The sequence below is a fragment of the Alosa alosa genome, chromosome 10 (assembly GCF_017589495.1).
Source record: "Alosa alosa isolate M-15738 ecotype Scorff River chromosome 10, AALO_Geno_1.1, whole genome shotgun sequence".
Classification (NCBI taxonomy): domain Eukaryota; kingdom Metazoa; phylum Chordata; class Actinopteri; order Clupeiformes; family Clupeidae; genus Alosa; species Alosa alosa.
The window spans coordinates 28,376,393-28,391,506 of NC_063198.1; the positions used below are offsets into that span (position 1 = coordinate 28,376,393).

General features: G+C 40.7%; 1 protein-coding gene across 1 annotated transcript; it reads right to left on the reverse strand.

Moving 5' to 3' along the window:
• Positions 1-2,451: 2,451 nt before the first annotated feature.
• Positions 2,452-9,993, reverse strand: oxtrb (oxytocin receptor b). Its single transcript, XM_048254772.1, has 3 exons — positions 9,873-9,993; positions 8,486-9,698; positions 2,452-3,210 (listed from the first exon to the last, which is right to left on the reverse strand). The coding sequence occupies exons 2-3, from the start codon at positions 9,462-9,464 to the stop codon at positions 2,969-2,971; spliced, it is 1,221 nt and encodes a 406-aa protein (XP_048110729.1). The 5' UTR covers positions 9,465-9,698; positions 9,873-9,993; the 3' UTR covers positions 2,452-2,968.
• Positions 9,994-15,114: the final 5,121 nt, after the last annotated feature.

Here is a 15,114-nt window from a genome sequence, read left to right on the forward strand (position 1 = left end):
GGTCAGTTGTGACTGTATACAGTCCCTTATGATGTGCTGATGGTTTGAACAGTTCAGCTCAGCTCAGGACACCAAGCACACACCTCATTTCCTTCCTTCGCTCGTTGAAGATGCAGAGAGTAAGTTAATGTTTCCTCAACTCATAGAGGCAGGTCTCACAGGTAATGAATAGCTCCACAGGCCTTACATGTAAATACTGCTTCAAACAGCCTGCGCAGAAGGTGACAGATCAAAGCTGGCTATGTCTGGGATTTACTCAGTCTTTACATGGGAATGCATATAGACCCTTTCAAGAGAGTTCCATTATCAGCATCATAGTTGGCCCCACAAGGCTTCCGTTTTATCATTCCATATGTTATCTTAATGCAGAGGAAGTAGATTGTGAACCAAATACAGTAGAACGTTCAAGCATTGTTTTTGTTTTTATTGTTGAAAGGGTCCATACTTTAAGAGAACATGCCCAAACATGTTTTACCAGTGCATCAGGAAACTAAAGTTTGTTTATATTAGCATTTTGTTAGCATTGAGTTACCCCGCAACAGACATGAGGTAACAATCAATTAGGGTTGCCACCTGTCCAGGATTTCCTGATTGTCCAGGATTTTCATGGTCTGTCCAGGAAAATAAAAATAAATATCCTGGACACTGAATGTCCCGGATTTTTGTACATGATGCGCAAAATGTGTATTTCAGTTTAATTGAAGCGTGCCTACGTCCATAAACATATGCACAGCCTTATTGGCTCTACAAAAATGACAAATGGCATAACATGGGTGGTGGTGGTGGGGGCACGCACCGTGGAGATTCATTAGAAATGGTAAGGTGGAGAGGGAGAGTGTGTGGGACAAGGAGAGACAGAGAAAGGAAAGTTTATTCCACATTAGCAAAAAAGCAGAACCTAATTATGTATTCCACCTTTTTTCTCAATACAGCCCCCAGGTGTCCACAACTACAAACTGTTGAAAATATAACAAAATAATAAAGGTTTTATTAGCTAAACAAATAACTAGAAATTGTCATTCTTACTAATTTTAGCTACATGTATACAATTGTCGCTTAGAATGACGGTTTTTATCTTAGATGTGCGAAAGGCATCGTTGCTTACAAACAAAAAGGTCGATTGGATGGTCAAAATGTCCAGGATTTTTGTCAGACACAGGTGGCAACCCTATAATCAATCCATTTGAGAATTTTCATTTAAATAAGTGCCACTCTTAAGTAGTACGGAGCCCTAGAGGTGTCATTGCAAAATGTTTTGCATGTTGAGAGAATGTGCGCTCGTTTTACTAAATTGTGCTCTCGTTTTACTACATTGTGCACTTGTTTTACTAAATCGTAAGCTCGTTTTACTAAATTTGTGTGCTCTGTTTACTAAATTGTGTGCACAATTTACTATATTGTGCTCTCGTTTTACTATAGTGTGCGCTCATTTTACTAAATTGAGCTCTCATTTTAAGCATAGAACAAGGGCACAATTTTTTAAACGAGTGCACTATTTACTAAAACGAGCGCACGATTTACTAAAACGAGGGCACGATTTATTAAAACGAGAGCACAATTTGTAAACATGGTTATAGAACATTGTGTGCACGATCTACTTAAACGTGGCCACAATTTGTAAAACGTGCACTCAATATTGTCTTGACACATGTAAACATGAGCACATTAGGCTATAGTATATTCGAGATCTCGATCTACTAAAACGCACCCACGAATAATTAAAACGTGGGCTCGAAGAAATTAAATTGTGTGCACAAAAACGTAGTGTGGTGTCAAGGGTGGCTATAGGTGGGAGAGCAGAGCAGATGATTGTGTGTTTGCACAGGCCCCTTGTCATCTTCGTCCAGCTGAATGTTTGCCGAAGTTTTGAGTGTTTGTTGAGGTCCAAGTTTATGCAGAGCTGTGGTGCTTATCGCGAACGGTGTGAGCTACATAGCGTGAGAAGCTGAGCATCGTGTAGGCCACTGTTTATGTCTCCCGTTTCATAGTCCGTATCAAAGCTCACTGCGTTGTGTGCATCATATTGGTGTGCGGGTGGGTTATATGGTGAGGCCCATCGGGCGCTCGAGGGAACCTTATTGTATTGGGTGGGTATTACTACTAATAAGCAGTAGCCTATTTGTACCAACAGCAGTAGGTCTACGTGTTGTAATTGTTTGGGAGCTTGTCGCTGTGTGTGCTTCGATTGCCTTCACAGTTAACGTAGGCTTTAGTCAACAATCCAGGAGGTAGTGGAAACCGGTCATTACAACAGAGCCCGAGTAGCCTATGTAGCCTAGTAGAATTTCCCCATTATGGGTCTCCATAGCTGGCGGTTGACACCACAGGTGACCCTGCTACAAAGAGTCCGCTATAAACCATCCTGACCACCTAAAGGCTTTAATTAGCTGCCTACGGTTATCATCACATTACCAATATGAACTGTAATGTTACAGACAGCTGTAGGCCTAGTCCATGCCAAGGTAAAACGAAGTTGCCACCACAGCACAGCGAGCGGTGAGAAAATGTCGGGAATTACTAAATGTGAGCACGAAAATAGGCCTACATATTTCGAGAGAACATCATCAAGCTTTGACTATTTGTAGATGCTCTGAACATAGTATTTCTTCAGGGTTGGTAGTGCATGAAGCCTTTAAGTACCTAACCTAGCCACTGAAATTAATGGGAGGGGGGAGGGGGGGTTTAGGGTCTGTACTTCTTCACTTTCACCCAGGTCTCCATGTAACACCTTCATGTTCTATTAACCTGTTGAGGAGTGAATTATTTTCCTGTTTCCTTCTAGAATTGTACGCAAACAATCTAGAGTTTCAGTGTTGTCAATATAGTCTATGGGGAAAATCTCTGAGGGTAATTGTCACATCATAATGTGGAACATTCTAATCACATTTTCGTGACCGTACTCCTCAACAGGAGCAGCTCTCCCATGTCCAGGGGTTGGGGGGAGCGTTGGGGGAGCGGTGCTGCCCCCTCATGTGGTGGAGGTCTGGGTGAGGCTCCTCTGGCTGCCGGTGCTCTTGATGGCGCAAGCGGCAGTGCTGGAGCTGGTGTAGGTGCTCTTGCGATTGGGCTGCCGGTCGCAGTGACAGGGTGGAGCACGCAGACAGCGGTGCAGCAGGTCGTGGAACAGGTGGCCAGCAAAGAACATGTAGATCCACGGGTTGCAACAGCTATTGAGGCTGGCCAGAAGCATGGCGATGATAAAAGGAAGAGCTAGAATGAAACAAAAAAACTCTTTAAATTCTAAAATTCTATAAAATAATAAATTCTCTTAAAATAATAAATTCTTCAGTCAAATAAGCCAAACCTTTGATAGTTAATGAAGCCATTGCTCAGTGAACTGAACTGAATTAACTGAAATTCATTCTCCCATATCATATTTCAGATGAGAATGAGAAATTACATAATCATACTTAATGAAACTTCTTTCATTTAAAAGGTTATTTCGAAAAACTCATATTTCCAAAATGTCATATTTCCAAAGCAAATCCTCTCCCACAAAAGGAATAGATTTGGATTTTGATTATTAGTCTGATTGCAAGTTAATTACATACTGTAGTAAATTGAGACAATATTTTGTCTGTGAAAATCCAATGGCATTTAAATTACAATATACATGCTGAATGACAAATTCACTCAATTAATGAAAAACACAATATATAGTCCTTGAAAATGTTCAACCATTCATTCTCTTACTATTTAGTAAAATAATCGAAAGTACAATCACCCCTATTTAGCATTCAGTTTTCATGTCTAGATCCTTAACAACTAGTTATAGTTGCAGTAATATGGATGGTGCACATAGGGGGATTGCAAGGGGAGGAAAGAATGCTGATATGAATGATATAAAGGCTATATATTATAATATAGTATATATAAAACAACTATATATTATACACTGTATATAAAGGCCTCTCCAAAGCTGCAGTACTAAAGTCCCTCATGCTACAGGCATTGTTGACATTGTTTACAAAGCAAGGGGCAGTGTGATGGATTTATCTTAGAAATGCTCATTGCTGTGACCTTTCACAGTTTCCATCAAGTTGTGTCTTTACTACATTCATCCCCATTAGCAAGGAGAATTAGCCTTTTATGTGTTTAAACCATATCACTCCTCCAGACCAGGTCGTTCAGATGGAACACTCTATAAAGTGTTGTTATGCACGGGCCATTTGACAGAGAGGTTGACTCAGCGATTTGCAGTTGACATATGGTTTTATATGACCGAAAAAACTGACATTAACATATTTGATTCTCATCCCCTTTGTGGTGGAGAAGACTCCGAAGACTCCATTAGCGCATGGTGCCATGTCATGGTCTGTCAGATAAATCAGGGACAGTCATCAGCATAAAAGCATAAGGCTCTTCTGTCGACAGACAGAGAGGAGTCTGATACTCTCCTGATAGCAAAACCGAGTGGCAACCGTGACTGGTCACTTCCATTATGTGTGAACTTGTATTTTCAGCTACTTTGCACTTTTCTAGGGACACATGACAGATATTTCGTATTACAATGCTTATTATTCCCCTACAAGTACTATCCGATGGACATGCGGAGTGGAGAGTATTTCCCCCTTTCTCAAAAAGTAGATGCATTGTCCATTTCAGACCAATATATATCAGCCTTGAAATTGTGATTAGGGGATCTAAAGCTTTGCACCACTGTATGTGAACCTGTAAATTGGTATACATTCCAATAGAAGAGTGACTTGGAATACTGGGTGACGTTAGGGACTTCCATGGCCAGACAAATACCATCAAAGATCTGGCAGAGAGTAAAAATGACAGAGGTTTAGCTTGTATCTCTCCAGCGGGTAGAGCAACTGTTGAAGTCACTAGCATCTATCAGTGTTTTTACTGTTAAATCTTTACACCCCATTTTGAGTTTTTGCTCGAATTCGCAAACCGCCTACTAACAATGGCCCTATTTCCACATACTTTGACTTACATTCAAGTGCTTGACATCTAGCAGAGGCCTAGTAGATTATTTTGGTACCAATAGATTGACTGTGTGATGAACTGTCAGAGAGTGGCAAAGGGTAGAATGATGATTTGATGATTCAGTTTTTGTACATCTCTGGAAATGACCACATTCTACCCTCTTAGTCATTTATTTTGTCTTGGAAACACTGAGGCCCACTACCAGGTCTTGTGAATCTGTATCTCAAAGTAGATCAATATAGAATGAAATATGAGTAGACCATTATTTGCCAAGATATGCTCATGCGTTTTGTAAAATGCCCTATGGAAACTCCCCATGGGACTTTTGGCTACCCAAAATGCATACTAACAATAAAATGCTTACTGTGTGGCAACCTCTTGGTGTAGAAGCATAATCCTGGTCTCAAATGAAAGGTAACACTTTGAGGTTTCTTGTAGACTATTTGGAATGTATGTCCTGGGGTTCTGATGACTACACAAAATATGGAATGAGAAAACAAAAGTCTCTATTTTTGCATTTTCTTTGTTGGTTCAATGGATGGGTATAAGATGGACTATACATCTGCACAATTAATATTGGATAATTGGACTGTTCAATTTCTAGGGATTCCTGTGAATATTTCAATACCCAATATGCAGCATCTACTTATTGCTAAGGCAGAGAGGGGGGGGGGGCATTTTTGATCAAATTTAATTGAGACATAGCCAGATTAATCTGACAATGTAAAGCACTATACAGATTGTACATGAAAAATGTTGTCATATATAGATTCCCAAAAGTTCAAGCTTTTAAAGGGGAACTTGGCAACTATTTCAACGTAATAAACCCGTTTAGAAATCATTCGGATGGTTAAATGACCTGTTCCGGTGAAAATGGTGACTTTCCCCACTGCGCCTAGCGTCCCCAGGCGGAAAACCAACCTTGCAACATTGAGACTTACCGTCCCGGAAAGAGAAGTGAGAAACAAGAAACTCGTTTTAAATCGTGTTTCTTACCTTGTAACATCCACATAGTTCTGCCAAACTTATGCTAACCGTTCGCTAGCTTGTAAACAAATCCATGTGCTTTATCGTTACCTTTTCCCACAGTTTGAAATAGCATAATGCACAATTTCTCCAGCAGAGGGGGAAATCCTGCCAAGTTTCCCTTTTAATGGTATATACTATTACTATGATACATAGCAATATGGTGCATACAATTGATTTAGAATGTTAGGGGGAGGTGGGGGGCACTGCAATTGTCCCGCCTGCGGGACACCCGCAGTGTAACCAGTTGTAAAGCATTATTCATGTATATAAAACCCTACACATTTTCAGATTGTATATGTTTCATAGAAATGGTGTCCTCAACATTGCTTAGAAGAAGAAGCCCCTAGTCTAGAGAATGTGATTCTCATGCAGTCAACCCTCATGCTGTGAGGTAGCTGACTTGCTTCTACACCTGCATAGAATGGATAGCATAAATGACTAGAAAAGGAGAGGCAGGCACATCCGTGTTGTAAAAAAGGGTCACAAACACAGGCTTAAGTCAACTGAAATTTTGTTGTGCTGATTGCCTATCGCCTCCTGTTGTTGTTCAGTGCTTCAGAGAGTCTGATATCTCACCAAGAAGCTTCTGTCTTGACACTTACTTCTTAACAAATTTTGCAGACTATTTACCAACCCTCTCATTGCCACTTTGATTTGTTGCAGCCATGACAGTCAGTGGTGAAATAAATAACTGCCATCCAACTCCTGTCAGTTCAGACATTGAGCATACCCCAAACAGACAGGGTGGCACGGATCCAAACAGTGGAAAAATAGTAGACACGCAATTGGAAGATGCAATGCCCCAGCATCATATTGGGGGTCTTTGGTTACCTAATGTTGAGAGAAACACAAAGTTCAGCTCAGTAAATGAGAGACAGGTGTTGTGACTATATGCAGCTAAAGGCTCTGACTGGTATTGCACTCTCTGTCAGAAGTGAAGCTTTAGGAAGATCTCTCTGACCTCTGTTCCAGAGGAGTAAACATCAGTGGCATTCATCTTGCACTTGACATCACAGAATAATCAAAAGTTGACGCTAATGGAGCTCCCTGCCACAAATAGAACTAAGGAAGTACTTTTTAGAAGGCTTCATGAAAGATCTTAAGAACTCGACTACTTTGAGTACAGGATATGAGGATCATAGGCCAGCTTAAGACTCTCGCTGCATTATTCAGCCATTTCCTTGGACCAGCTTCTCCATTGGAGATGCAGAGCAGACATGTATACACTACAAGGAAATGACACACTTTGGGTCTAGATCAAGATAAAAGAGACTTCCTTTGATGCTAGGGGACATTTAGTCCCATCGATAACCTCCCTGAGAGGGATGCGATCATTGGCCTCCTCCTTTTGTGTTGCCCACCCCCACCCCCTCACACACACGAACAAAATGTCATTGAGAATGTACAGAGCACATACATGCCTAGAATGCATACATGTACTGTATTGCCGACTCTTTCATTTATGCAAATGGGCTTTGGAACATACAGTACTCAGTCTCAGTCAGTGTTTATACAATGCTCGCCCACATTGTCATGCCCCAGACAACACTCTCTGCCACTAGTCACTGACTCAGAGACAATACATTTCAATTATTTGTTATAATTCATTGTCCATTTAAGGGGTTCTAACTCCAAGGTGTATACTATTTTGCAATAGTGTAATGCATAGTTTCATCTGCATGGACTAAAATTAAGCTATTTTCACACAGAAGAGGGCAAGCCAATATAGTGTGGTAAAGAATACAACTACTCCTAATATGAAACACTGTTGCTTTTGCACATACAGTAGTATTGCTTTCATACACATGCACGGTAAATACACTAGTAACAAAATATAAAACTAGATTTGAATCTAAAATACCAACCAATATGAATCTCTCTGTGGATAACAGTGTCAGCGAAATTAAAAATGCTCTAGAGCTTGAATTTCCCCTTGGGGATCAATAAAGTATATATCTATCCATATTTAATATAAACTTTTAATTTGGCAACATGTGTGGTAAATTAAATGTCTATTTAGAGTGATCAACAATTCGGTTTACCCTTCCACATCAGCATTAGCCTTGCTTATCAGTTTGTTTGTAATGATCCTTGCTATGATCATACCATGCAATTTACCTTTTACTCGCAATTTACAAAGGAGATTTAACTCCAACGCTTGTCAAATTAAAACAGGAAGCAGTGAGATCACTCACAGAACACCATGCACGTCAGCCTTAGAGAAAAGTATGGACTTTTCTGCATTGCGTCAACAAAAGCCTTTCGAGGACGCCTTGAGTCCAGCAAGTACTGTATGTGAAGATCAACAACAAAAACTAATTTTACATAGCCTATACGAGTTTTATAAATTATTGTCGATATACTTTTCAGAATTGCTCCAAATACTATAGCCTAATTAAGACAAATCTTTCTTTATATTCCAAATGTGATTTATTTCTTTATAAGATGTCGATATCAAATTGTTTACCTTGGGCAAGTTACAGTTTTAGCACTTTAATGAACCAAACCACAGGCCTACCTTCTCTAGGTGCGTCTGGGTCCCACGCTGACCACATCTGGACGAAGAAAAATGGTGTCCAGCAAATGATGTATGCTACAACGATTACAAAAGTCATTTTCACAGTTCTTATTTTGGCTTTAGAAATAAGTTTAACGCTGCTGACGCGGCTGAGAGCGCTCCCTTTGGAGGCTCGCGGTGTCAGGGAGATGCATTGCTCGCGCCTTGTCTTCAGTTTAAAGTTCTGCCAGATTTTAAAGCTTATCAGTCCATAACAAACACTCAGTATTGTCACTGGGAAGATGTAAATAGTAAGACTAATCCACGTGATGTAAGCTTTAGCTCCCCATGGCTGCACGAAGTCCCCCCAGCAATCAAATACCCCATTCCCCACTTCCTTTAGGGAGAAAATGTAGACTTGAGGGATGCTAAAAAGAAGACTGAACACCCATGAGATGATCACATAGAAGCGGTCTTTCCTCCGACGCAGAGACCGGAGTGGTTGACAGATCGCCAGGCATCTGTCAATTGACATTAGTACAAGCATATAGGTCGATGCGAACATGCCAACCACCTGCAGATATTTCACCAACCGGCAGAGAAAATCTGGCCCATAGAAGCGAAATGTAATATCCCAAATCAACTGAGGGAGTACCTGGAAGATAGCGACCACCAGATCGGCTATACTCAGGTGCTTCATGAAGTAGTACATCCTTGACTGGCTGTGTTTACTGGTGTGGATGGCCAAAAGTACGCACAAATTCCCGGCCAAAGCAAACACCAAGATAAGGACCAGGACGGTCACCTCCACTTTAGCAACCTCCTCATTTCGTTTCAGTGGATTCACGCTTGAGTTTACATTTCCCGTTTCGTTTCCTGAAGTTGAATTGGTCCATGTGCTGTTCACCATCCATATGTTGACATCTTTTAGGAAGTTCTCCATCATTCTTAAAAGTGGCTCCTGCGCAACTGGCGCACTGGTGTGACTGTCTATATTCATCAGTCCTTAAACATCCGCGACGACGCGCAGGTTGTAAAAATGACAGATGTGAAATGCTGACACGTTGCTCCCACTTTTACTGAAATGCATAGTGTTATGAAGCAAATGTCTCATTGGTGGTAGTTTTCCAGTCTGGTGCATTTGTCATGACATCAAACATATTTATCAAAAGTTAATTTCACGGCAATGTATTCCATTATATGGCCTCTGCTTTTGCATCGTCAGTAACAGACACTGCAAATAAACGACAACAGTCATTATATTTAGTGAAGAAGCAGATTCATTTTTAGCACATCTGAAAATTAAAATAATATAACTAGTGTTGTCAATTATACAAGTTATACAATTTCATACTATACATAGGATATGGTAATTCAAATAAATCAAGAGAGCAAAAGAACAACTTACCAGATTAAATACTTTGAATTATTATTCGGATATTATTTCGGATCTTTATGCAAAACAAAAAATACTGCTGGCTTGTGTAAGCCTGAGTCCTGAATCTTGCCTTTTTATCTCCACAAGTCGCTGTGCTCCCGTGTTGTGTGAGCGTATACGGGTAGTCCCGCAATATCTGTAGGCACTTTCCGTTGAAATTCCCTTCTCCGGAATTTATGCATTTCTACCACTAGATGACAACATTCAGTTGGCGTGCGTAGGCTATACATTGGTGTTTGGACTGACTTCCTTTGACGGGTGAGCATAAACATCATGTTTAAAAACAAATCATTAGATTGACGGAATGTGAACCTGCTCCTGAATTTAATTAATTGACTTTTAAAATATTTGTATTTACTTAAATGCTATCTGAACGACCTTTATTGCGGAAACAGTAGCCAGACAATGCTGGCGTACAAACGAGCCTTTATTGTAAAGCCTTGACACTTGATAAGTCAACAGGCCTACTCTATCTAAAAAATGTTTATGATTTGTAGGTGACTTCCCATTTCAATGAGTTGTTAAATATCTCAGACCGGATAGCATGGCTGTGCCCACTAAGGGTATGGGTTATTGGGAATAGAATAACCCAGTATCTCTCACCTTCATGAGAGTGTGAATATATAGGCCTATTCACTTCCCTGTACTTTGATTATGTTAAGCTTAAGACATTATGTCCAAAATGTTGTGGTTGCAACTTCATTTCATATGATCAGTGAGCGCTATTTTTGGCAGATTGAAATGTGAGCATTGTCTTTGTATCAGTGGCCCATTGAGTTAATGTGAATATGTAAAATCACCATATAATTAGCCTAGCTTACATAATAAAATCATACAATCTATCTATCTATCTATCTATCTATCTATCTACTGTATCTATCTATCTATCTATCTATCTATCTATCTATCTACTGTATCTATCTATCTATCTATCTATCTATCTATCTATCTATCTCATCAATTCTGTTTCAAAATTGTAAAGATGCACTCCAGCTGTTGATTAACCCCTAACAACTCATCTTAGTTCCTCAAAGGTATATATTTAATTTTTTAACATGAATACATTTTTCAAATGATCTTGATATGGCTCCTGTGCATCTCCACCCTCTCTGCCTCATCTCCGATGTGGGAAGCTAATTGACCAAAGCATATTTCACCAATCATACTTTCCAAAGGGATTAGTAAAACTCTACCCCGCAAATCAGTCAAGATTGAGTGGCATCCATTGTCATGCAACAATAATTCGCTGTTTTGATTTACAGTATTGTGCTGAAACATTAGCTGGTGCACTGCCCATCGAAACTAGAAATACTCAGCCATGTCACTGATTTCACTCGTGATATGTCTTGTAGCACATGAAAAACACCTAATGGACAAGTAAAAAAAGGTTAAATAGTTGATTTTTTCCGGAGTGGGCCTTTACAGTTTTTCTCAGTCGCTTTGGTGCTTTTTTCAGATCAGAATTAAAATTCTCATAACTATTAGTTCAACCTCCACAACATTTAGTCATTTGTACACATCATAGTAGCAATTTCTCCTTCCTCTGAACAAATTGCAAATACTTTTGGACATGTATCAGTTGCTTTCATACAATTCTCTGCTGTTTTTTAACATTATCATTTGCTTATGTCATGTCAGTCAAAATGAACTATACTTATGAATGCTGAATAGTGGATTTCCCAATAAAACTAATAGTCTTCATTTCATTGCTTGAGTCATTACATACAAAAAAGTGTTGAACTAGTTATCAAATTCTGTCACAATGCTGTAGAATTGCAAAGAGCATACAGTAAAAATGTACGTATTCAGTGTCTTGTACTCACTTACTCACCTAACTACAGCAATGTGTAACTTTACTGTAGTTTTCAAATGGCTGTACAAGTACTGTATAGTGCTGTCTTGAGCATGTTCAGGTAGTGTCACCGAGTTCTGACCTTTTTTTGCATTGGAAAACACTGAGAGAACTGTCATAATGAAAACATGACAAAGCCATTTGACTATCTTGTTCTAAACGATGGTGTCAAGACTTCTCATTTTGATGACACTGACAGTTTCATTGACATGAATACCTGCTTTTGAGGAATGGACTATACATTTTGAGCAAGTGACGTGCTTTTGCAGGTCATCCACTAGGTTTTGCAGTTTGTACTAATTGTTTTGAGAATTACACTAACTGCTGTGCAAATGTTAATAGTGATGTGAGAAAAGCACCAAAGCGACTGAGAAAAACTGTAATGCATTGCTGCTTATGTTGGCATAGCACTTTAGGAACCTTTTCAGAAGCTGTCAGAATTCTACCTCTTCATCCCATTATCTGTATCTGGCCCTGAGAGTTGTGGATTCAGGATTACTTTTGTCCAGTTGGCTAATACTGTTGAGACAGGGATGCATCCCAGACAGTTCCTTCCTGGCAACTGTAGGAAGTGTTATCCCATGAAAAGTAAACCCCTCTCTGTTTTCATGTCTCTTCCATGTTTATTAGAGTGACCCATCATAACCTGACCCGTCTTCAAGGGTCATGAGCACAACACAAACTGCGGGCGTAAACACGTGTGTGTGTTTGCGTGGGTGGGGGCGTTGAAATGGAGTAATGGTTTCCTTTCTTCTTCAACAAACACATCTTCTAAAGCCAGCGTGCAGCGTCAGTGCTCCATCATATTCTTCAAACAAAACAGTAGCCGGAAGCATGTAGAGCAAATTAAGAGAGATCTGTGTGGAGCAAACTGTGCCTGACAGCAGAATCGAGCCTGGGATCAGATAAGGTCCAGCCACTCTGTTACAGCAAATCTAATTAACCCTAAATGATCACAGGAAACTGCCCCTGATGACTTCAGCACGACAACAGTTTTGACACACCTATAATGAACTATCCAAACACATATTTCCAAAGAATCAAATCAAACAATGACAAAAACACGTCTTGCCATTTTCACAGCACAAAACAAAACAAGACTCATGTACAAAACAGAGGTAGATGGACAGATAAATGGCTTTATTCATCCCGAGGGCAATTTTGGAATGGTGACTGTTGTAAGAGTGTTATCACTGCAGTGAGTTGAAAATGTGATGTAACTAAGGCTGTTTGTATTCCGGGGCTCTTGCAGAAACAGCACCTGGGTCTGGCTGATGGGCAGCAGATGGGGACTGGGTACATTTAGAGTGCGTGGTGTCCGGTGGTCAGAAGGACCAGTTCTGAATGCTCAACATCTCAAGGCAGCAGCCCTGAGCATAGTCTGATATTAGTGTTCTCTCTTTATCTCTTTCTCTCTCTCTCAAATTCTCTCCATCCCTCCGTGTCTCTGTTTGTGTGTGAGTGCACGTACAGTATGTGCTTGTGCATATGGGGGAAATGGTGACTGTTCTGCAAATGCAGGTGTATTAGGCTAAAGGTATGTGTAAATGTGTTTGTGTCTTTGTGTGTGTGTGTGTGTGTGTTAATGTGTGTTTATGTGTGTGTGTGTGTGTGTGTGTGTGTGTGTGTGTGTGTGTGTGTGTGTGTGTGTGTGTGTTTGAAACCCTAGTGATGAGCATGAGAGCTGGTGTTACCTGATAGGCGATGCATTAAGAGGCAGGTCAGATGCGAGAGCACTCTCAGCTCTAAGTGTAGTCGCATACCAAATGGCACCAATTGACACAGAAGTACTTCTAACCAGTAATGGGAGAGAGAGCTTCAGAATCTGTGCTATTAAAATCCTTGGGGTGGCTCGTAATGGACTGTAGTCCCAACACAGGCCCCAACAGTCATTGTGCCTTTGTGATCTCTGTGGTCTTGTGAGCAAACTGTTTGTTCTTTCTTGTGCAATGTACACCTGCAATTCACCCTGCCTCCGAGGTCCGTCAGTGTTATCTGTGAAGGTGAAAGAGGAGCTGGCTGTGTTGGAATTAGAATGCATTCATTCATTTATCCTCAGGCTTGGCTATTCTGCTGTCACACCGATGCTGTGTAGCCCCAGCTAAGCCTGAGTCAACACCAAGCTGGTACTTTTGTGTTACAGGCTGATGTCAAACTACACAAGAGAGGAGGCTACTATCCTCTTGTTAGATGCTTTTTCTGGGGATAGGGGTGGCCAAAGGCTTCCTTTACACATTCAAAAGTCTCCCTGGGGTTGTTCAATCTAGGTGAATACATGTTCTGTGTAAACACTTGAGTCTTTTTAACATCTTGTTTACTGTATGCCTCAGTGGTTCTCCCATGAATTACAACCATATTATTAAAAAGCACAGAGAGCTGCCTGTCTGTGAGCTTCTCTCCTCACAGGAGCAGGAGCACAGCAGACACGCAGAGCTGCTCCGCTCTTCCTCTCATCAGTTTCCCTGCTCCTGTGTTCTGCCTCTACTTCTAGCCTTCCTCCCTCTCTTCCTCTCATCAGTTTCCCTGCTCCTGTGTTCTGCCTCTACTTCTAGCCTTCCTCCCTCTCTTTTTCTCACTCAGTCCCTCTTATCCATCCCTTCCCAATCTCTCTTTCACTCCCCCCTGATCCTCTCTCTCTCTCTCTCTCTCTCTTTCAAACTCCTTCCTTCACTCTCTCTCTCTCTTTCAAACTCCTTCCTTTACTCTCACACTCCCTTCCTCTCTCTCCCTCTCTCTCTCTCTCTCTCTCTCTCTCTCTCTCTCTCTCCCCTTTAGCACAGAGAGAGTCTCTGTCATGTTGTATAACACAGAGTCAACCCTGCTGCCTACCCTCTCTCTTTATCTACCCCTCTGTCCCATCAAATGTGCTCTCATTATCCAATTCTCTTTCATCCTACGGCGCATGCCACAGATAATGATGGGGCTTGATGAGTCAACCACACCTGCTCTTCTTCTGGATGGATTAACAGCCTCAGAGAATGGGTGAGGTTGAGTGAATAAACATTATTAGATCTTCAGGGTGAGAGTGTGTTATGTATGAGAATGGATCCAAAAAATGCAGGACCATCACATCAGCTAGTCTTTTACAGTCCCGTTTTATCAATCATTTACATGAATCAATATTAGTTATGGCAGGTCATAGTAGTATAAGGAATCATAGATTTTTACTTTATTACTCTAACGGTCCTAGTTCAAAGAAGGGGTGTTCTTCTTCTCATACATAATTATGCTACCCTGTAGCTCCCTCTCTCTGGCTCTGAGACTACCTCAGCCAGTGTATAGACTTTAAGAGGAGTCTGAAGCAAAGTTTTTTTTTTAGACTTTGACGTGAGTCACTGAGAGCCAAGCACACACTCATTT